Source organism: Berghia stephanieae, chromosome 1 (assembly GCF_034508935.2).
Source record: "Berghia stephanieae isolate SIO BIC M18660-M18661 chromosome 1, UCSD_Bste_1.3, whole genome shotgun sequence".
Classification (NCBI taxonomy): domain Eukaryota; kingdom Metazoa; phylum Mollusca; class Gastropoda; order Nudibranchia; family Aeolidiidae; genus Berghia; species Berghia stephanieae.
This window is the reverse complement of record NC_088360.1, coordinates 118,104,836-118,128,810: the sequence shown is the minus strand read 5'-3', so window position 1 is coordinate 118,128,810 and position 23,975 is coordinate 118,104,836. Positions and strand designations below refer to the sequence as shown.

The window sequence follows — 23,975 nt, the reverse complement described above, 5'->3', positions numbered from 1 at the left end:
GACAGAAAAGAAAATATGTTCCAGAAATTGCGATTTGGATCCTATTTTATATGCGGGTGAAAATCATTGACATTGCACTTTGTTTGGTAAAAATCGGTAAAAAATTACGACTTTGGTGATGAAAAATGACTTTGAAGACAATTGTTGTAAACTTTAAAAAATATTATGAATAATTTATAACTCCCTTATTTGTGGGTCGATTTTGTCATTCAAGGTATCAATTTTATTGTAATAAAGAGATAGGAACTTCAGAGTTATTTTTTCTGATGCGAAATTATTACTTTGTAATTTTAGCACCAAGAAAAATAGTCGGTAAATGAATTTGTTACCCTCTTTGATAGACCGTAGAAAACGAAAAGGCGACTGCAGATATCAAAGAGAAGGCTTATATCATCAAAGGATGTCTACATGATTGACATGGCCATATAGGGAACTCATTATCTACTCCCCCAAAAAGAATCTGAACACGAGAGGGTTAATAAGCAATTTTGTCCAAAATATACAAATTTAAGTTAACTTACATTTATTTATATGAAAAAAGAAAAGAAACAAAAGCTCAAAGGGCCTCATCTATTGAAATGTTTATTTTTTATTTTATTTTTAAAAAAATTCATTTTAACTCATCCAAGAGATGAGAAATGATGCATTTTGAAAAGCAGGACAGATCATGTATTGTTAAATGGTAGTAATGTCAACCTGCACAATTTCTCACAATTTATCTCTTAAACCATGGCATTTATTATAAATTAGTTATTGCATTATAGTTCTGGGTGGGGATCCTGACCTCCCATAGTGGGCAGGGAAGTACATGCTGTGTCTTCTATCCCCCCATACCCGTTTTCCAATTGTTTCCTGTCATTGTCTTGGAATGAGATTACTTAGTTTTATTCTGATCCTTGGCTGGGAGGGAAACAGTCGAATGTATAGTTATAGTTTTGGGAGATAATATTTTTTTCCTTGTAAAGCATCTCTCTGTTATGCATTGTATTATATTTAGTTTACATATTATATTATATGATTGGTAAACATTTGAGTGTATTCCTCTTAGTTGGGACCTGTGCTTGTGTCTGGATGAGACTTTTAGGTGATCTCAAACTAAGTACTTTGACGGTGTGCTCTTGGAATCTACATCTGTTACCTATTTGAACGAGTTCCCCTTTGTCTTACCTTTTCTTTTGTACTTTAATTGTAATTCTAGAACTTTTTACTATCCCGTTTTCTTCCTTTTTACTGGCGCTGATATGACCTTAATGTGTTGCAAGCGCCGTAAAACCCTTAAAAACAAAACAAAAACCAGCATTATAGTTCTTGAAACGAGATACTGAACTTTTTAAAATTATTGTTGAAAATATGAAAGATTGCCCTATTCTTAGCCAACTATGCAAAATGAAGTCATATGGTGGTGCTTGGTTGGCAAGTCTGTACTAGATCTAGGCGCACTATCCATTACACCACACACTAACATAGCCCACTGTTCACAATATTGATAGTTTAACTTCATAAGCAAGATTTCACCAATTTTACTTTTATCTTCTATAGTGGCTAAAATCCCAGATTCAGAAATTTTATAAAAAATTTTTTCTCTGGGCAAGATTATTAACCCCTAAATTCCTGTCTCTGACAACATTGCTATTCTTGTTGATATAGCATGTTGATATAGCAATTGAGATGTCTTGACAACAGTAAGTAATAAAGGAAATTTTTTATTTGGTTCTCTTTGATACTAACTTGTTCAAACAATTAAATTGTTAAAGTGAAGGTTTTCTATTTGTTATTTTTTTCAGGAGAACATTTCCTCTTGCATACCATGTTCAAAGGATTTGAAGATAAGCCGCAAAACATTATGGTAAAATTGATTTTATTAATTAACGTTTGTTATACACAGCATCAAAACAGCAATACTTTAGTTCACAGTCCAGTGATTCCGGACGGCAGTGGTAGTAAGAGTGAAGCATGAAGGTTTTTCGTCTGGGTTTCTCATATTATTCATTTTGACTTATTTGTAATTAAATATTATACAATTGATGAGTAAATTACAGAATTACTTTTTTTTTGCAGATGTATACAAAAAAGTCTGACAATTTCACATGTAAAATATTGTGTCAAAGGCTCCAGTAGTTTAATTACAAAACATCTTAGGAAGTGGTGTACTTTAGGGTATTAAAAAAAATTTCACTTAATATAATTGAAAAGGTTTGTTTTATACATCCACCACTTAAACTGAGTTTGTTTGCTCAACTTGAACACTCTTTTGATTTCACTGATTTATCATAGTGACACCAAATTTCCTATGCCTTTAAAAATGTTTCTTTTGCTGATTTGAGAGGTTCGGAGAGGTTCGGGGCTCTTTCTGTGTTTAATTGATCTAATTGTAGCTGAATATTTCAGACAAATAAATTGCGAATGCTTGTCCTCTTTGTCAGTGTTAATGTCCAGCCCATATATCAGCAAAATATGCCCAGAAAAAAATGTACATTGGTATGGCTTATGGTAACGTTTTGATTGTTTCTTAGAAATATTTATCTTGCCACAGAGGTGGCACAAATTGTTTAATAATGTTTTATGGGATTCAAATGTATGATCCATCACACTGTAAGAATAAAGAAAACACAATTATCAATAGCCTCACACTTTTTATCTAAGAGCTACACATCACACAAAAATGTTAAAGATATAATTCATTCAAAAATGAAAAGTATAACACTTCCTTGTTTTAAATATGTAAATTATAGTATAAGTAATTGGGCCGTTTTTTAAAAAAAGAATTTTTTTAGAAAAGCATAGTTGCATAATAAACTTACACTTTTGTATAGAAATAACCAATACAAAACTGAACCATATCTCACAAATGAAATACATAGAAACGTCAGACTTTCTACAATATAAAAGAGATGTGTCAAAGTTGTAGCTGGTAACAAAAACTAAAATCTCAATTTTAAGGAAAATACTGTTTAAAAAAACCCAAATAAAATGTGTGATAATCCCCTATCATCCATACTTAAAAGACGGGTATATCACAATAGCCATGCTCCCGTGAACACAGACCATGACAATGGATATGACTGACTGCCTGAGTCCATACAACCTGTTATCACTGAGAATAAAAAACATGACGCAGTGTATACTATATTTGTGACATTAAGAATTATTAAAGATGATGGAATAGCAAGTAAGTGCTGCTGGAGAATTGATTCTACATTGTATTTAGCATAGAATAGAGTTGAGTATGTAAAGAGCAAATTCACGTATTGTGTAGGATTTCATTTCATGAAGACAGATCAATATTGATAAATATTGAAATGCTCCACTTTAATTCTTTTGACTTCTTTCCAACAGACTAAAGTGCCTAGATTACTTGATGCAAAACTGCCAGAAATCACATCTGATGAAATATTGTGGTTAAAATCATCTGTGCCAGAATTAGGAGAATCTCTCAGGTGGGTGAAAATTACTCAGGAAATTCTTTTGTGTTTTTATCTATAGCTCCTACCTCAAATGCGGTAAGGTCCAGTAAATAAAATTTATAACATTTCTTACCTTTTTTACATGGTCCGAATTTCATATAATTTAACTCTATTGAGAAATTTTAACATTTGCACTGCAATTCGATGCTATAAAGTTTTTAAAGATAGGAGTGTAAAAATTAGAAGTAAAACCAACCAGACTTTTACAAATTCTCTCCAATTATTTCTCATTGAATTTTTATCATGGAAAGTGAGTAAATTGGAGATGTGCTAGAGTTTGATGAAAAAATTGCCAACTAGAAATGTCTATTATTTTTTTTTCCGAATTGCAGTGAGTAATTATTATTACGGGTAAGTGAAATTTTTATTTTATTCACTGAATCTTTACCACATACCCTCGACTTATTGAGGTATAATTGGATTAGACATTTTAAAAAAATCTAAATTCATATTTTGTTTCTCTTCAGATGTAGATTTTTTCCCCACAGAATTTTAGAAAATAGTTTTGTTATAATCACCACTGAATCAGTTTCTAAACTGGAACTACACTACATGTTTTCCAAAGTATTTCAGAGCAATATTTTATATTCAATGGGTGGACATATTTTATAATACTTCGATACACTTTTTCTATAAATTCTGATTTTTCACAAGGTGTCTGCAAAAAAAAAAAAAAAAAAAGCAGCATCGTATTATACCTTTATCTTGAAGTGATTTTTTTCCATCAATTGGAATGAGTTTCGGGGATTGTGTGAAAATTTGAGTCATAATAGGACTGATGTGTCTGTTTAGTTATCATATTGCTTACAATCATGTTTGTTCTAAAATAATGTAAAAATAAAATGGTTTGCTGTATTATCCCTATTAAACGCATTGACTCTAATAAGTGCACTCTGCTCTCTCTCTCTCTCTCCCCCCCCCCCCCCTCTCTGTAGACCTCAATCCAAAATTTTTAAAACTCAAATTAGACTTGGACACTTACCTCCTCTACTGCCTTGTCCAAACTGACAAATTTCTTCTTCTTGAACTCATCGAGCATTAATGCAATGTAAAATATAAATCAGATCCACAAATCCTCAAACTTCTGTGCTAGGAGCTTTATGGTTCCTAGTCAAAAGGCTTTGTTAGCATACCTGCCTACTTTTACGGATTGTCCATAATTGTTATGGAAATTTGGTGATGATGATTAGGGACTTATGGAAATGAAAGAAATATTATGGATTTGAATTCACTGCAATTTGGTCGGAGTGTGATAGGGTGGAAAAAATGTCATAAGTTACAGCAGTGTTGAGAGAGAGAAAGAACATTTCTCTTAAAGTTATAAAGGCTACCTCTCATGTCCACACCAATGATAACTACGTAGATCACTAACTTGTAATGGTAGCTGTCAACAAGAATGTTTATTTTGGGTATAAAAGGTTGTATGGAGCATTTTTTGTTTAGTATTGCTGAAATTTTACAATTTATTACAGATTATTTTGTGCTGGTTACCTGATTTTGAGTTTGATAGTCTCAAAACAGGCGTTATATCCTTTTATTTATTGTTTTTTGGATTATTTTTTTCTCCCAATTTAGTGTGGCTGATTCTTCTGATGAGTTTCCAAGTGATTTACTATGTGTGTATCCAAGAGAGAGGAGCTCATTGAATGTAGGACACACATTGCCTCAGTTTGACACCAAGGTAATGTATATTTTGTAAAATGAAATTTGAGCCTAAATTATCGTTTATAAAATGTTATACAGCCTTCTTTTCTGTTGATTTAAAGGAATAAAGTATTATGATAGCTAAAAGCTAGAGGTGCCTAAATGAGCCAATAAAATGGACTGAAAAATAGAGAGTGAATGTGACTCATATACAAGGGAACATACAAAGCAAACAACCTTTCGGCCTTTGGCCCTACTCAGGTTACACACAAAACATGCAGATAAAGACGAGTTCGTTCCAGGTCAATATGAGGAGATGTCATTCTTTATTTAACCATTATTCCAAGGTCCACTATTTTCTATGACGTTTTTATAGAATGCCAAAAAATTATAAAGTAATTAAAGATTAAACAAAAATTATGGACAAATCTGATCAACCTATTTTTGTAAAAGCGATATACATTATTTAGCCTGAAATCTTTTTAAGTTGTAGGACATTTTTGAAATGTGATATTTACTTTCATATAATTTTTTGTAATTCTTCCAGATTACTCATAGTCAAGCACCTTGCATCGTTACAGCAACAGAGGGTCCTGCCACTCCTTTCACTGTCCCAGAGGCAATGTCTTCCAGATACTCAGAAACTGCCAGAAAAGACACAAGAAAAATTGCAGATAAATCATGTCATGAAGATGCCAGAACAAAAGGCAGTAAAGAAACACAAACGAGTAGTACAATTTCACCTCAAGATAACAAATGTGTGGGAACCAATGATGAGTCTGAGAGTGAGAGCACTTCCAAGCATAATATGATTGGTGGGAAGCCAGTTAATACGACAGATTCTAATTCTGCACATACTTCTAGTGAGTTTGCAACAGCAGACTTTTATTTTGAAGATTCCATGCCTTCCCCAATGGTGGAAGCCTCGACAGAGGATAAGGCTTGTAATGGCCAGGTAAAATCTGATAGTAAGGAGGATTTGGTAAATCAGATCAAAGAAAAGTCAAATGCGATTGAAGAACTCAATGATCTTGTGAAGCAGAGAGATGAAGAGATAATGAGTTTACAAAATGAATTGCGAAGTCTCAAAGGTGAAAATTCTGAACAAATGGAATTTTTTTCTTTGATCGGGCCCCTTGAAGAAGCTGAAGAGAATGATGAAAAAAGGATTACAAGTGAAGGTTTGGATATTAAAATTGTGGAGTCTGCTTGTTGTCAGACAGATAACACTGTCGATAATAGGGTCAAAGACCTTGAACAGAAATTAGAGAAATTGACCTCAGATCTTAATCACTCTCAATTATCCCTGACTAATGCAGAGAAAAATTTGCAAATCGTCCAGGAGCAAGAACAAACATTGCATGAAAAAAATCGTTGCATGATATCAAAACTACAAGAAGATATCAAAGATAGAGAGGAATCTCTGGTGAAAGTCAAATTAGATTTAGAGAGTAAAGGACTTGAAATTGCAAAGCTAAACGATAGTCTTAATGAATCTTGTCTTCAGAGAGAAAGTTTGCAAAGAGATTTAGATTGCAGTAAGCAAGATATCAAGACACTGAAGATTAAATTGAGAGAGAGTATAGATAAAATTGGACAAGTCGTGCCTTTCTTGAAAAAAGATTTTGAGACCCTAAGAATGTCAGTCAAAGATCATATCTCAGATCTCGAATCATTCAAATCTTCAGCAATAAACAATGTACAAAAAGAAATGACATCTTTCACCAAATCCATGTCTGCTTTGGACCAGGAAAAGGAATCGTTAGAAACTAAAATTTGCATACTGCAAGAGGACTTGAACAGGATTAAAGAAGAAAGCACAAGTGAAAAAAGTGATTTGAAATCAGAGATTGCTTCTCTAAAGGAGAGGATTTTCATGCAAGAGGAATCATTTGCTTTAAAATATTCAGAACAAAAGAGAGATTTTGATTGTGCTTTGCAAGACACAGAGACTAAACATGCTTTGGAAATGGAATTGGAACTGGAAAAATGCAAATCTGAGATGCAAGAAATCGTAGCAGAGTGGGAAAAAAGATATAATGAAGAAAAAGATGCCAAGAATAATCTTTTGGGAGATTTTGATGCATTGAAAGAAACATTTGAGGAAGAGAAATCTGGAATTAAAAAAGGTCATCTTTCTGCCATAGCTGAACTTACAGCTAAACATGAGATGATAAAACTACAATGTATTGAAGAATGGAAGGATAAGCTTGATGAATCCAATAGCCAAGTGCAGAAATTGGAGGTATGTAATCAAGATAGTTTTAGAATACAGAAAAGATTAAAAGTGATTGGTGTTTTAAAAGACTTAAGTCATTATTTCTGACATGTTGTTGTTTGAATTCTTGTGTTTAGTTTGTTTCAGAGAAGTCGTTTTGTCATTTTAGAATTTTGTATCAAATATAATTCTATACTGATGGTTCTCAGATTTACATTTCACTCCTTTGTGTAAATATAGAGAAATTTAAAAATGCATTCAGGGTGTCAAAAAGTTGATAAATGAAAATAAAAGTGATACTAAGCTGCTAATAAAAATGAATATAACAGCTTTAAAAAAGAACAAAGTACCGCACACTGAACGTTTTGGGCTCAAAACCCTTCTTCGGCCAACAACAAAAAACAATGAAAACATAAATACATTACTAGAAAACCAGATAGACAACAGAGAAATATTTGGTACATCCTCTCTACAGTAAATGTGTCAAATGGAAAACTCCAAATTCTTCAAAAAGTTAAAAATATTTTTGCCAAAAATTCATTCAACACCCCTACTGAAGGCAATAAAGAACAAACTCTTAAACTTAACAGCTTCAAAAAAGAACAAAATACCAAACACGGACTGTTTAAGGCTCAAACCCTTCTTTAGAGAATAACAAAAACAAACAAAACAGGAATACATCACTGACAGATGACAGAGAAGTGTTATGCACATCTTGTCTGTAAGTAATAGGATCTTGAAATGTCTTTTGTTTCTATTTCCTTCCCAGATTGAATCAGCAGCTACAGCTGCCACAGCTTACCAAGAGAAGGAAAGCTGTCTCGAAGCATTGAGAAAGAAGTTGTTGGCAGAATGTGATGAACGTATACAAGACCTGAAACAAACACATGAAGAACAAAATGAGAAATATATAAAAACCATTGAAGAACAGCAACTGAAGTAAGGAAATACTTTTAAAAAATAATATTTATAACTCTGTCTCCAAAAATTAAAGTCTGGAGATTTTATCTAATTTATAAAGGGCTGAAAAATTTTCTGCCATTTACGCCTAAATGGTGGTTTACCTCTGCCCACCACTATCACAATTCCGCCTTTTTCAAATTAAAAAAAAAATGAATAAAGAAGACTCACCACAAACACTACATCTACATCCTTACCACTACTACAATTGCAACTACCACCACATCATCATCCCTACCACCAGTGCTACTACAACCACAACATCATCATCCCTACCACTACTACTACAACTACCACCACATCATCATCCCACCACAGTTACTACAACCACCACCACATCATCATCCCTACCTCCTTACTAATACAGTCACCACCACATCATCATCCCTACCACCACCACTACTACAACCACAATATTTTGTTATTACACTTTCAACTTTTGAAATTCCTCCGAGTGGTGTCAGAAATTTCTGCTAGACGCATTTTGGATTGCATCTCAGTAAATTGTAATAAAATTCAAATTTATAGATTATAGTGGCATGGATGGGTCATGATCTACGCTCTGAAATATTTCCTCCTTTTTGTGATCAGTCATTCTCACCCCTGTTTATAATGTCAATAATTAAATTATTAATTTACCCATAGTCCTTTTAGATGAAATAATGAACATATTAGCCATAAAGTGAAATCACTAATTTCAAGCACTTTGAGCACGTTAAGTGGATGTTGTGCTATATAAAAGTTCAAGTTTTTAAAAATATATACAAATCATTCAAATGATTAAATTGATGAAGATAACAAAGTTTGATGACAGACATTGTTTATTTTTTTATTTTTTTTTACATTAATGAATAAATTTACCAAGCAAGACAAAGAAAGTGGAGGTAACTTGCTTTAAATCCTCTTGAATCATTTTCGTGAAATTATCATCTCAAGTAATATGCAATACAATTGGGCCAGTTCAAGGGGGCAAAAAATGATTGGACAAACAAAACTGTTAAAAAACTTAAATAAATTAAACTTTGTCAATCTCTTCGTTTATTTATCAGTAAATGACACCAGAGTTTGATTCAGTTCGTCAATTTTTTCTTAGAGAAAAAAAAAAAGGAAATAACATTGGTTATATTGATTATTGATTTAATCAAAATAAGCACCCGAGTTCTATTTTGTTTTTGTTTTTTTCAACTTTTGTTATTTTAAAATTAGATATCCAGATTCATTTTTTGGTTTAAAACAAGTTCGTGACCAGTTCTCTGTATTGATGTGTTTCATTATCCTTTGGCGGGGAAAAAAACCCTCTATGTGTTTTTTTAATAGAGTAAAAATTAGTTGATATTTAAATAATTACTTTTGGAGTTATACCACGATTTGTAGCACTTAGGAAACTAATGCACCTAAGAGTTGTTATTTCTATTTTCCTCCTAAGAAATTCAGGTATCTTTTTGTGAGGTTTTCAAAGACATCAACTAGTTTCTAGCTGTTAACTCTATCTTTTAACATCAATGTCGAGTCTCTTTTTAATGTGGAAATGCCCTTAATTTGAATTTTAGCAAAATGTTGTCTTTCCATTATCAATTTAACTGACTAGTCTGGAAATATTGTTTCTTCTTTCCCCAGCCATGCTTTCAAATTGACAGAGCTGAAAAAGTCATTTGACTTAGAGCGAGAAATAATTCAATCAGAGCTGAAGAAATATAAGGAGAGTGAGACAATTCATTCCCATACGCAAACAGAGAGTGAGCTTCTTGCTGAGGTCATCTCTTTGACCAGTAGTGCCAGCGATGGTATGGAAGAGGTATGTGTATATGATGTATGGTGTAATTGAAAACCTTATCTATTTTGTCATCGATTTTGATCTCACACATACACACGCAGCTTATCTATTATGCTAGTATTTATTATTAATATGAAGATTATTATCATTATTTGATATAGCGCCGGTATCCACAAATAATGCTGTTTTTGGTATCACACAAGTTCACTCATTCGACTACATAATCACCACAACAGTCACACACATATTATCTTGTTCAAATTTCACATAGAATCGTGGTAAGCAGATTGATTAGAAATTGGTTTTTATGTGCTGTTTGAAGACTGACATTGTCAGGTATTTGGTGGTAAAGACTTCCATACGATTGGAGGCGAAAATGCAAAACCATGCTCATCAAACTTTGTTCTTGGGATGTTTTTCTCCATTAGCAAAGAGCTGGCAGATTGCAGAGATCAAGATGATTTATATTCCCTCACAAGGTATTAAAGGTATTCAGGTTATGTATGTTGAAGGCAATTGTAAGGGAAACATTTCGATTTTATTTATTATTCTTAAATGTATTGGAAGCCAGTGTAGTGACTTAAGGACTGGTGTTATATGGTTCCAGGGGTTTGTCTTTGTAACTATGCGAGCAGCTTTGTTTTGCATCAACTGTAGTCTGTTCACCAATGTTTTTGGTAGGCCGTTCAGCAGAGATTTACAATAATCCAAGCAGCTGGTAACAAAGACATGGATAAGTGTTTTACAGGTTTCGTCGCCAATTAGATTTCGTATTCTGCATATCATTTGGAGAGCGCTATGAATCACCTGACAGCACTTTGTTATGTGTGTGTGCATGTCTAGGTGAGTGTCAAAAAAGAAACCAAGGTTTCGAATGACATTGGAATTTTTAATAACAGATTTGCCGAAGGATAGTTGGTCAATGAGTTTATCCTTTCCTGTCCTTTTGAATACAATCAGCTTGGTTTTGTCCTTGTTGAATTTAAGCTTGTTGTTTGTCACCTATGTTTTAACTTTATCTAGACATGCTGCGAGTCTCTCTTTGTTTCTTCAATATTTTTGGATGAGATGGGAGAGTATAACTGGATATCATTGGTGTAGAGATGATGAATGAGACAGATGGTCATGATGATGTTGCTTAAAGGCTTTGTGTACATCATACAATTATAAGGGCCAAACATTGAACCCTGTGGAATGCCAATTTGCAGCTTTATTGGTGGTGAAAGGGAGTTGTAATGAGAACGCGCTGTGACCTGTCTCATAGATAGCATGAAAACCCTACTAGACCTTTGTCTCTGTTTATAAAGAGCCTCTGCATTCATTCTAGTAGTATTGCATGATCTACAGTGTTGAATGCGGCACTTAAGTCCAGCAGCAGTAGTACTGCATTATCACTTTTGTCATTTAGGCCGACAATATCATTGTGGACATGCAAAAGTGATGATCTTACAAAAATCTTACAAATAATTTTTTTTTAATCAGTCGATTTTTAATGTATGTCTTACTTGTTCATTCCTTCATTTTGTGCTGGAATGTGTATGAAAAGCATAGAAATAAAAAACATCACATCATAAGTCATCTAATTTATCGAGATGATAATTTGCATCACTAAATTAAGATTTTCAGAAAGAATGAGCTGAAATGTCTCTGAGATTCAAAATTTCTTTATACAATTGAAGTGAAAATAACAGCTTAACTCTCTCCTTACCAGTCATTTTAAGAATTTTCCCTGAAACTTCACACCCACCCAACACAAAAATATTTTTTTTCTAATCAAACAAAAAAGGAACAAGTTACATTCCATACATGTAATTGTCCAATGTCTCATTTTTATCCATAGAACAAAATATTTTCTTTATCACTTGTGATGTACAGAGGATATGAGAATGAGAAAACTGTTGGTTGCATCGTAACGAATGTGACGATTTTCCTATGGATGGTAAGGAGAGGGTTAATAGAATTGATGATATGGAATGGAAAATATATATGTTGACAATGATAAGATCTTGGATTTCTTTTCAATTTAGTTGCCATCAGCCAAGTCTTCAGACGATAATGACACAGAAGCCAAAGCAAAGTCACCTAAGGGGGATCAAGACAAAGACATTTCAACACAACTTGAAAAGGCTAATGGTAATTTTATTCCATAAATGATATAATGTTAACTAAACAACTAAGTAGCCTGATTTGGTAGAAACGAATAGAAATGGATAATTATGTTTCGTATTAAAGGAGCACAATAGAGATATTGTATGTTGCAGTAAGATAACTATATCCTTTTTAAGTAGTAAAGTGGAATTAGTGAGAGTCTTCAAATATTACATCTATGATAAGATATTTTAGTTTGTATATAACGTGATGTATATAATTCTTTTTACTATCTGCAAGTGATTGATTGTGATACGACTTTTATTTCCTTCTTTGTTTTATAATATATATATAACTGAAAATTTGAACTTTCCTCTCATAGATGCCATCAAAATCATGGATGAAAAGATGAAAGTATTGTTGACAGAAAATGATGAACTGAAGGAAAAAATAAAGTAAGTTTATCAACACAAAATAATGAAACTTGACATCCCGCCTGATAAGATGTAGATTTATATGAGTTTTGTAATCTGATTTGAAGCAGAGAAAAATTACATGCAAAAGAATAATAATTTTCATTTTCTCAATGATTCAAATCAATCATCTTTAAGCAGCTAAACAGTTTTTTCTTTGTGTATTCAAAATTTATTTTGTATACTATGCAAATTAGGCAAACAAACCACCAAACCTGCTTTAAGTCAAGGAGAAGATTACGGGGATTCCATTAATTTGTTTGGTGAATGAGAGGTTGTGGTAGAGGGTGCAGCTGTTAAGAGAGGTTGTGACATCTGTCATGGGTTTACCATTCCCAATTTAGGATTTCATTATTGTTTATTGCTGTCTACCTCTATGAAGTGGTGGAGTGGAAAAGGTACCCGTGTGTAATGAAATGTAATTAATGTATTTATGGATTGACAATATCACACTTTTAAAACTGCTCATAAACTGTTGAGTAGAAAGTAAGTCATGCATATTCCCCCACCCCCATCTCATTAAACGCTTGTCCATTTAAAAGATATATATCTTATCAACCATTATTGCCTTGAATTTGACACAGGTGTTCTAAAACGCAATGAAACGCAGATCTGTGTGCAAAGATCCATCAGGAAAGGCCATCGACATCATACAGTTATTTGGCTAATTATGATTACTAGTATTTTAAGGGGATAACTATTATGTACTTAATTTGTTGTTTTTTTTCAGTGGATAAATTAAATTTTTTAAAATATTTTTTAATTCAATTTTTATTGTAGGGTATGGTTGATATTTCTACTGCAATAGGTTCTTGATAAAATCAACTATGATAAATTGTTTATACTGTCATTGTATGTTGTCTAAAATTGCTTTTTCCTTTGCGACACAAAACAATAATGGGTTATTATGTTTTCAGGTCTCATGAGGAAAGTAATGAAGCATCCCTTGACAAGAGCCAAAGCCAAAACATGGTGCAGTCCTATGCTGTCTTAAATGACAAAGAAAAGTAAGTTTTTGTCCTCTGCTTTTTCATTTAAAATTAGTAAAAAGCAAACCAAATGCTGACTTGACAAAATTGATGTCTGTCGATTTCTTCATGACATGAAAATTTTGGCAACATTCAGAATATTTGATTCAAATCAGATTTTTTGATTCAGATTAGATTTTAAAAAATAATTTCAGAGAGAAGAAGATGAAAATACATTTGTCTTCTCACTGGTTTTAAAACTGAACATTGACGGAGCAAACCAAATGCAGAACTGCCTAAATCGGCTTTGTGGTCTTGTGGTATGCCACTTGCTTTCGGGTCAGAAGGTCCTGGGTTCGAGCCTCGCTCAGCGCATAGTTGAGTCCTTGGAAAAGGCTCTTTACTCACGTTCTCTCATCGTACTCAGGTGTAAAATGAGTACCTGGCCGTTAACAGTGTTGTCCTGTTGGAAAAAAATTGTAATACCACCTAACAGGCGTCATGCCTCGTTCTATATGTTACGTGTTGCTACTGGTCAGGGACCCCTTGTAAAGCGCTTTGAGCATGCTTAGTGGATATTGTTCTATATAAAAGCTCAAGTTTAAAATCGGTGTTTATTTTTTGTCAAAATTACAAATTCTCAATTCAGATTAGATTTTTTATTTAGAATTTCAAAGGGAAGCAGGTGAAAATACAATTGTCCTGCTCACTGGTGGATCTGTTTTAACACTGAACAATACCACACCTGGTCCCAATCATTTCAAACAAAGATGTGTATTCAAAGTGAAAAAGATGGGTTTGAGATTTTGTATCATTGATTTTTACAATTTTTGTCTTTGCATTCGTAGTCTGACTTTCTTTTCTCATTTCGGACCCTCTGTTTGGAACGCCTTACCACAGAGCATTCGTAAAAAAGAATCTGTCTAATTTTAAATGTTCGCTTAAAACATATCTGTATCGTCTTTAGTAGATGGTATGAGAAGCAAGATAGGTCTGTCTGGTTTGTGTTGTGTGTTATGTGTGTGTGTGTGTGTGTGTGTATGCTTGTGTGTGTGAATGACTATGTTTCAGCCAAAGTAATTTGTAATTTAAGCGCTTAGAGTCTGGTGTCTCGGAGTTATAGCGCTATATAAGTTTTCAGCATTATTATTATTATTATTAATAAAATACATACAGATTTTTGTGTTTATTGCTTGCAACCAGTCTTCACATTGATTTCATTATTGCCATTCAGATTAAATTTTCTTTATAATTATTTAAATTAATTTTGTATGTGACCAATGTTAAGTCAGTATTTTCATAAATTTGTCGAAACTGTAAAACAAGCCAAAACAGATCTTGATATGTTTCTATTCTATTAAATTGTATTTTCAGATTGCCAGGGCAGTCATTGGAAGCAGAAGATGTAAGTCTCATTGATGTCACATTGAGTTACACACACAAATGAAAGAGTACAATTCTAACAAATTTTTGATTCAGAGTTTCTACTTTGAGATTTTCATATGTTTTCTTTCATTCAAACGTTTATTAGTTATTAATGAGGGAAGTATATGGAGTTGATTGAAAAGAAATATTCATGAGGAGTTGTGTAAGTTTATTTATTTAGCATTAAATACACCATTAAAATCCTTTGTAAACGTTTGAGCATGGTGTTATATCTTTATATTGTTTGTTTCTTAAATATTTTCAGTAAGGGGACCTACTCTCATTCATAAAATAAAAAGTAGATAATAATCCTGGAATTCAAGCAGATTTAAATATTTAGAAAAAAAAAGGTAATCGTGGAATTTTATTGATTTTAATTTTTTTTTACCAGCATTCATTTAAGAGAAAGTAGTGGTGATAATACCACTGACATTATTTCCATATTCCAAATGAGAGAACATAAAATTGCACTATCATTACTCACTCATTGAAAATTTGTCATCTAATTAAATCAACGTAATTTTGCTTCATAAAGTATGTTTTTTCCCTTTTGGCAGATCTAATTCTTTATACAATTTTAATTACACACTGTTTCGTGTTACAAATCAATAGCAATAATAATAGTACTGATAAACCGCATTGGACATTCCAAAGATAGTCGACAATTTTTTGTGGCAGAGAATAAAATATGAATAATTGAAATTTAAATTTAATATAACTATTTGTGATTAAAATGAATTATTCATATGAATCATAGAAATCATTATTTTGAAAATATATTAAGAACACTACACCAGTTGATAAATTTTAAAGCTGAAGGAAATTTCATTTTGAATTATTTATTTTTCTTTTCTATCTTTAGGGCAAATTGAAAGATCAAAGAATTGCTGAACTTCAAGATCAGTTGGTAAGTATTTTAGTGGCTGGTTGAAATGAAATGCACATTCTTGAATAATGACAAGTATTTAGAAGATCACTTTTGTTAGACATCATAAGTGTCACATACATGAGGATTTGTGCAGAAGCTGGAAGCATATGATAATTTAAGGTTTTCTTGTTTTTGTTTTATATCACTATTCTGTTTGATCATCGGGGATTATAGTCGCAAAAATGAATTCAAACCACGGTTGTTTCTGGAATGATCTTGAACTGCGGTGGCATTGTGAATTTCGAATTCAAGGGCCAAGTTTGTTACACTTTTTGACGCTTAGAGATGTAAAAGGAATTTCGTTCACAATTGTAACCTGCTCTGATTAATGATTTCATTTTTGACAATGTTCGTCCTCACACTTGTCAACAAATGCCAGGCACCACTTTGTTGCTTTACATCCATTTAAAAAAAAAATTTTTTTTGCCTTTGTTCCCAATGTTAAGAAGATAAAATGAAATTGGTTTCGGAAATTCAAGCCCTTTTGTGGTACAGAAAGAAATCCGTTAAATTTGCAATTGATGACATTCACTGCCAAGTATATTGTTGAAGTGTTTGCATTGAAGTTGTCTATACAATAAGTAAGATAAGAAACAAAAACATGAAGATAGCTAAAACCAATGCAGGGCTGCAACATGAACATTGAAAGTTTAAATTTCTTATTAAAGCACAGAACAGGACAGCCAATCACATGGATTTTGAAAGCAGGCTCTTCAAACAATTATCTTATCCACCGGGCCTTCGCATCTTGAATGCCATTTACGTTCTTGATTAGAACTGAAATATATTTCCAGCTTTTTTGCCCAAACTCTTTGATATATAATTTCGGTTTCTTCGTGTGGTAAGCTAACAAAAATAAAAACAAACACTTTAATGTGGTATGACCCTCCAGAACTTCACTTGGAAACAATAAATAGAATTGAATGTATCTATTTTTTTTGACAAGATAAAGAAATTTCAATGCGAAAATCTTGTGATGCAGGAAACTAAAAATACACAGTATCATTGGCAAGTACTAATTATTTTATTGTTTGAATTTACATGCACTTAGATACAATCTTCTATTCTCAACATTGTTGATATCATAAAGGTTTTATATTATATTATAACACCCCTTTAGTAGTCTCTTATAGGAATAAACCAGTCAAGCTAAAAATGCATTAATGACCTCTCGTGACTTTATCATATCATTGGCTTAACTCTTTAAGATTCAACCCGACAAAAACTGACAACGGCATAATATTCATGGGCGGGGTAGCCAAGACTGGCCTCAGTAAGTAAAATCCAATCGTTGTGAAGGAAATGACAGGCCCTGTCACTGCCGCAGGGTGTTTTCAGCTTTGATTTTTACAAATTTGCTGACAGAAAAGAAAATGTGTTTCAGAAATTGCGATTTAAATCCTATTTTATTTGCGGGTGAAAATCATTGACATTGCACTTTGTTTGGTAAAAATCGGTAAAAAATTACGACTTTGGAGATGAAAAATGACTTTGAAGACAATTATTGTAAACTTTAAAAAATATTATGAATAATTTATAACTCCCTTATTTGTGGGTCGATTTTGTCATTCGAGGTATCAATTTTATTGTAATAAAGAGATAGGAACTTCAGAGTTATTTTTTCTGATGCGAAATTATTACTTTGTAATTTTAGCACCAAGAAAAATAGTCAGTAAATAAATTTGTAACACCTCTTTGATAGACCGCCAGGGTCCGTTAGTGTAGAATTGTGAATCAAGTGTCTCAAAGTCTTCGACCAATCACAGGCTATCTATCCAGCTGGCCGAAACAACGACGCTTCTCCCCGTCGATGTATTATGCTATTGTTATGCAATGAATATAACACCTTATTGAGTAGGCCTAAAAGCTAAAATCTAAAAGTAAAAAATATAATTCTGAGGAATTTGAAAGTCACATTGCTGAAATCAGCTTGAAAAAAGAAGTACATTGGTCTTTGTTTCATAAAAATCGGTTGAAAACCAACTGTTTTACGAATAAATTTGATTTTAAAAATTGCTTTTGTTTATTTTAGCTTTTTTAAGCAGCTTTTTTGTTTATCGGCCGATTTTCTTGATTTTTATATCATTCTTTATATCTCAAAGAGACGAGATCGGTGATATACTTTGTTTGTTTCAAATGTAGCTAGAACATAATTTGGCTTTTTTACCTATCGACCATGCCTGGATAATTTATTCAACAACGTGGCGATGTGACGCAACTATTCCATGGCCGTCTTCCACTGCCTAAACGATGATTCAATTCATTGTTGACGGCTGTTGACACGTGAACTGCCAGAACGACCAATCGTTGAAGGGTCAAGATGCTCAGTAGCCAATCGTTCTTCGGTCAAAAAACTTATGAACTCACGAGAACAAAAGTTTGAAATTTGGTGATGGACGGACCTATGAAATCGTTTCTGGGCGGAGTTTAGCCATGAGTGACCGTAGAAAACGAAAAGGCGACTACAGATATCAAAGAGTAGGCTTATATCATCAAAGGATGTCTACATGATTGACATGGCCATATAGGGAACTCATTATCTACTCCCCCAAAAAGAATCTAAACACGAGAGGGTTAAATAATTTAAACTGAAGGTCATGGTAAGCAGTCATTTATCGAAAAATTAAAAAAAATAATTTTCTGTACTCTGCACCGAACAGAAGTTGTATTGATATCAATGACTCCCGACCTTCACCTTTTAAAATGATTTTCTGTCTCTGCACAAAACTGAACTTGTATTCAGATGGGTCACCATAACTTGTTACACCACTTTGATAATAAATACAAAGGAAAGTATTAATACACAACACTGTGATCTTTGTTGTTGTATACATTTTGAATTAAACAAAAATCTATTTTAAATCTTGACTTACTTAAAACTGATATTTACTCTACTGATATTTTCATTACTGACTTTAAGGATGTTTTATAGGAACTTGTACAACTGGGGCATTATAATACAATTTTTGGCCAATATTGAATATTTCGTAACATTAGAGATAGCCCACCCAAGGTTAAAAACTATATTAATTATGTCGAAGCTTTTATTTTTATTTTTCATTTGTGTTTGAACAATTATTGTATTTAAATTGATTTCTAGTTGTATAATATTTTTATATCAATTTTATCAATCCTCAGATGCGGATGTCAATGTCAACAAGTGGGAAGGCTCAAAGTCAACAAAGTCAAGACAAAATCGCCTTCAGAGGGTAAGTCATAGGATGTTTTGTGGCAAAGTCAATTGAAATGAAAAGAATAAACAAAACAAAAAACAAAAAACCAAAAAAAAAGCAAAAAGTTTTACTCGCCATTCTTACCCAAGATTAATTTATTTTATTTAAACCTCTTTTAATCCTTCCTTGTCAGGTTTCCATTTAAATCTCTTGACATCATATTATTATATCACCTCCTGCTTCACCTATAGAACGGTAGCTGGACTGATTTGGGCTTAATGAAACTGTTTTTGTTCTTATGGTAGAAAATGTTTGGTTTGCTATTTCCACAAGATTAATGATAAAGGAAACTACAAGTTGAAAGAAATTAAGTCTTGTTATTCAAGGTCTACAGCATTACATCTTTTTTTCATCCTTGAGAATTACAGATTACCTAGACAACTTGTAAAGAACTGAACAAGTGTGTATGAAAGGTGCCAGACAAAGCAAGAAAGAAAATTACAAGAAAAAAAAACATCCTAAAAAATCAGTCGATCTCGACTGGGGATCGAACCTCAGGCATGCTACTATTACGTGGTAGCACGTCTGACTGGTAACCAGAAGGTCTTAGGTTCAATCCCCAGTTGGGGTCGACTGATTTTTTGGGATTTTTTTTCTGTATTTTTCTTTCTTGCTTTGTCTGGCACCTTTTATACACACTTGTTCAATTCTTTATCTTACACCGGTGCCTGCTCCTTAATTTCTTAACTAGACTTGTATGTACTATAACTATTTCACCTTATTTTCCCTCTCCTCCTATACTTTCACCGATTTTACTCATCTCTCTCTGTCTCTGTCTGTCTCTCTCTTTTCTCTCTCTCTCTCTCTCTCTCTCTCTTTCTCTCTCTCTCTCTCTCTCTCTCTCTCTCTCTCTCTCTCTCTCTCTCTCTCTCTTTCCCCCCAACTCCAATTTTTATTTCTATGATTGGTCAGAATCTTTCAGTTACCACTGTTCACTCAGCATTAAATGAGATGCTGGGTCTGGTGTAGATCTTGTGGAAAGTACTCAACAAACAACATCCTACTAAAAATAAAAGATGTAAGGGGGGTCCTGGTAGCTCAGTTGGTAGAGCACTCACTTCACACACAAAGGGACCAAGGTAAATCCCTTGTGAAGTTGATTATTTTTTCTGACCCCTCTTTACCCAGCAGTGACTGGGGAGCTGGGTCTATTAGATCTGGTGGAAAGTACTTTGCGATATACTAGCATTCTATCTAAATGATGGCAAACGATTGCTATTGTCATTTTCTCACGTTAGAAACTGGGATGAATTCCGGCTCCACAGGCCTAATGGATTTGGAGGACTGCGTTTTCATTTAGCACTAAGTGTGCTCAAAGTGCTCTACAGTGATGTCCTGAACCAACAACAACACTTGAAATTTTATAAACAGAGACAATGCTGCAGCTAGACATGGGCTCATTTTATACCAAGACTAGGGTGAGAGAATGTGATTGAGGAGCCTCTTCCAAAGACTCATTTTTGCATAACCCACAGCAGGACTGGAACCAGGGACCTACAGCTCAGGAGTGGAATGTCATACCACAAATGGGTAGCAATCTTGTCAGAACGTAATCAACAGAGCATTTTGGCCTTACTTGTGATGACAAAGTAAGACTTCCTTGCCAAGAAAGGTGATCCTGCAACAGTAACTTCTCAAATGCATCTGCATTGCTTTAAAGCACCACACATACCACATGAGAAAAATCAAACTTAAAAGAAACCTATATGACCAATAGGTTGTGCAACAAATTCGGACAGATTTCTGTCTGTCATATTATGAAATAATGAATTAATAAAATACATGTCTTCAAAGGAAAGATCAGAGGGCAATTTTCTGTCATTAATCCCAGCATGTCACGGTTAACCAATATTAATAATTTCAGCTCTCAACCTTCTATGTGACCATTAATATACAAAATCCATCTATCTTTTGACTGTCACAAGATTTGAAATCAATCTTTCTGCCCCCCCCCCCCCCCCCCCCCCCATTCACCGTGCTTTAAGTAAAAGTTAAAAATTAGATAAACACTCCAATGGCATAATGGATCAAAGGCTTTTTAATTTTGCAACAACAACAACAACAAAAGGTTGCAAACCATTTCATTACTGGTTTCATGCTTTTATCGGTGTTTGAAAGTAAATACCATGGGTGTTGCAATTAAGATACGCAATTCCTGTGTCAATAACACACTTTCTCTACAATGGTCGTTATAATGTTCGCTATCAAATTTTCCTTCATGACCACAGACTTCAGTGACTTGCTTTGTTACAAGAGATATATTTGACTGTATTGCAAGACTGGGTAAAAGTTATAGTGGTTACAGTAGTTACTTGACATTTGACTTTATTTCTCATAGCTGTGATATGGGAGACCTGGTATTGTTGTGTCTAGATGAAAAGCATGACCAATATGTGGTGTTCACTGTTGGCACAAACCTTCATTTTCTACACAGTGATTCCTTAGAGGGACTGGGACTTAAGCCAGGTTGGTAGCTCTGTCAAATTTAACTCATTATTAAAAAGTAAACTCCGAAACACAGGGCAAGTTATCTTAATGTTTATGTATATCTTTATGTATATTTATAATTTAAAAATAATTTTATTTTGGCCGGATTCTGGATTCTATAAGTCATTGTTGTTGTGAGAACTGCATGACAGAGAACAGCAAGGAGATGGAGCTGAGACTAGAATGAAATCGACTGTTTGATAATTAAAAGGGAATTAGCAGAATTGTAGATTCTTTACATAAATGTTCTTTGAACTACATGATGGAGGCTGGAGTTGGAACGTAATTTTTGAAAATAGAATGTTTGGTGATTAGCAGGGCACTTGAAACACCAAGCTGCACTCTCAAGTTAATGAGGTCAACGAATATCTATCGGACAGAGCATTCTAATAATAATAATAATAATAATAATAATAATAATAATAATAATAATAATAGATCTTTATTGTCCATAAATATGGCAATTTGTCATTTAGTTACACTTGTTATAACGTTAAACGATAACTGTAACATTGAACAGATATTTCACTCCTACTTATTTTCTCTCTCTCTCTCTCTCTCTCTCTCTCTCTCTCTCTCTCTCTCTCTCTCTCTCTCTCTCTCTCTCTCTCTCTCTCTCTCTCTCTCTCTCTCTCTCTGAAAATCAAAATGAGAATTAACTTGGTCAAAGATGGTCAAATGAAACTTAAAAAATAATGCACAATAAACTTAAAAAATAATGCACAATGGGCAATATATCCATCGCGATAAAAATGTGCATACTAAGAAATTATATGTTGAATGCTGGAACATGAATGAAGTATAGTGCTGCTTAAATGTGATTATAGAGACTAAGGATAAACATAAAGTGGAAGAATAGATCACAGACACATCTTTTAAGTGAAAATAAAAACAAAATTCGTTCATACAATTAGACCAAACCAACTTAAATTCTGATGCCATTTTTACAGAAGAGCTGGCAAAGACCTACAGTGATCTGACAAATAGAATATAGAAAAGCTTTGAGAGGGCAATAAATGACCTGCCCATGGTCTGAGACAGAATTTGAAAGTTGTGTTTGCCGATGACTGTAACAGACCTCACATTGCACTGGACGATGATAATGATGACGATTACAATGATGATTATAATGATGGTGATAATAATGGTTATTATGAATGTTTGAGCTGGGTATAGGCCATACAGTTAAAATCTGAACACGTTTAACTGAAAAACTTTATATACAACACCTTACCACAATACAGCCACCCTAGTATCATTCTCATTATCTCTTCTGTAATACTCTGTAATATGTTGAGAAAGAATGAGAATGATACCTAGGTGACTGTTTTATGGGAGTCTGTTGCATAGAGTTTTCAGTGATTGGTACATATGTCTTGTTATCTTATATTACTTAATACAAACTAGCTTGATTTGAATTGTCTATTTCTTTTACAGATGATGAACCGAAAAGCAGAAAACCTTGGATTTTGGCTGAGGTTTTAGACAAAGAATATTGTCTTGCTAAAAAGGTAAGACTTAAGAGAATGGTTCAATAGAAATAATTGTATAAACACAGTTTATGTTTTGTTAGGACATTAATGTGACTTTGAATATTTATATAAAACCATATTGAAATAATTTTGGCTGTCCAGTTATGTCATAAGAATTAATATAAATCTGTCATTGCTCTCCTTATTGACTCTATGGTTAATGAAGACTGTCCATGATGCAATAGGTTATCCCGATCTCAGGACGTTAATGGAAATTAACAATTGTTCTATCTATGTTGAGAATATAAATTAGCCAAAAAAAAAAAAAATTGAATCAGAAATTTACAATTTCCTTAAGCACTATGCAGTGACAGATAGCTGAGGGTAGAGATGAAGAGCGACGTGGTGGAAGAGTATAATTTGAAAAGGTGTAAGTTAGAATAGTCTAATGTCCCAACACTTGGTATTCAAAAGTTTTTTTCAGCACTCGGTATTTTCAGGCGCTCATGTGGCTTATATGGCTTGGAAACACAATCTAACATAAAAAATCACTACTCATGGCCAAGCAGTATGCAGTATGCTTTTTTTCTCAAGTGGCAATGAGAAAGGACATAAAGTGTAACCCTAGTGTTATGTTCATGGGGAAGAAGGCATTGTACGCACACTAATCGAAAATAGACAAAAATATAAATGAGCATTTGACTGTAGACAATGACGGAATTTCAAGATTGCTAGAATGAAATGATAATGGCTTATTAACAACGATTTGAGATGTATTAATGGGATTTTAGTTCTGTAGACCATTCATCTTAATTTCTTCTCACATTTTTTAGTAAATTAC

General features: G+C 33.3%; 1 protein-coding gene across 5 annotated transcripts in view; it reads left to right on the top strand.

The window, feature by feature from the left end:
* LOC144962888 (RB1-inducible coiled-coil protein 1-like) overlaps positions 1-23,975 on the top strand; it is a 48,581-nt gene that overhangs the window by 21,928 nt on the left and 2,678 nt on the right. For 4 of the 5 annotated variants that reach the window (XM_078896254.1, XM_078896255.1, XM_078896256.1 and 1 more), the window contains 14 exons: positions 1,785-1,846; positions 3,337-3,437; positions 5,040-5,145; positions 5,656-7,353; positions 8,096-8,265; positions 9,904-10,081; positions 12,088-12,193; positions 12,531-12,603; positions 13,539-13,628; positions 14,964-14,994; positions 15,877-15,921; positions 19,081-19,151; positions 21,514-21,641; positions 23,100-23,173. In XM_078896254.1, the coding sequence (XP_078752380.1) occupies positions 1,785-1,846; positions 3,337-3,437; positions 5,040-5,145; positions 5,656-7,353; positions 8,096-8,265; positions 9,904-10,081; positions 12,088-12,193; positions 12,531-12,603; positions 13,539-13,628; positions 14,964-14,994; positions 15,877-15,921; positions 19,081-19,151; positions 21,514-21,641; positions 23,100-23,173 (2,933 nt within the window). The remainder of the gene's footprint in view (positions 1-1,784; positions 1,847-3,336; positions 3,438-5,039; positions 5,146-5,655; positions 7,354-8,095; positions 8,266-9,903; positions 10,082-12,087; positions 12,194-12,530; positions 12,604-13,538; positions 13,629-14,963; positions 14,995-15,876; positions 15,922-19,080; positions 19,152-21,513; positions 21,642-23,099; positions 23,174-23,975) is intronic. The other variant, XR_013643540.1, reaches the window with a different exon arrangement.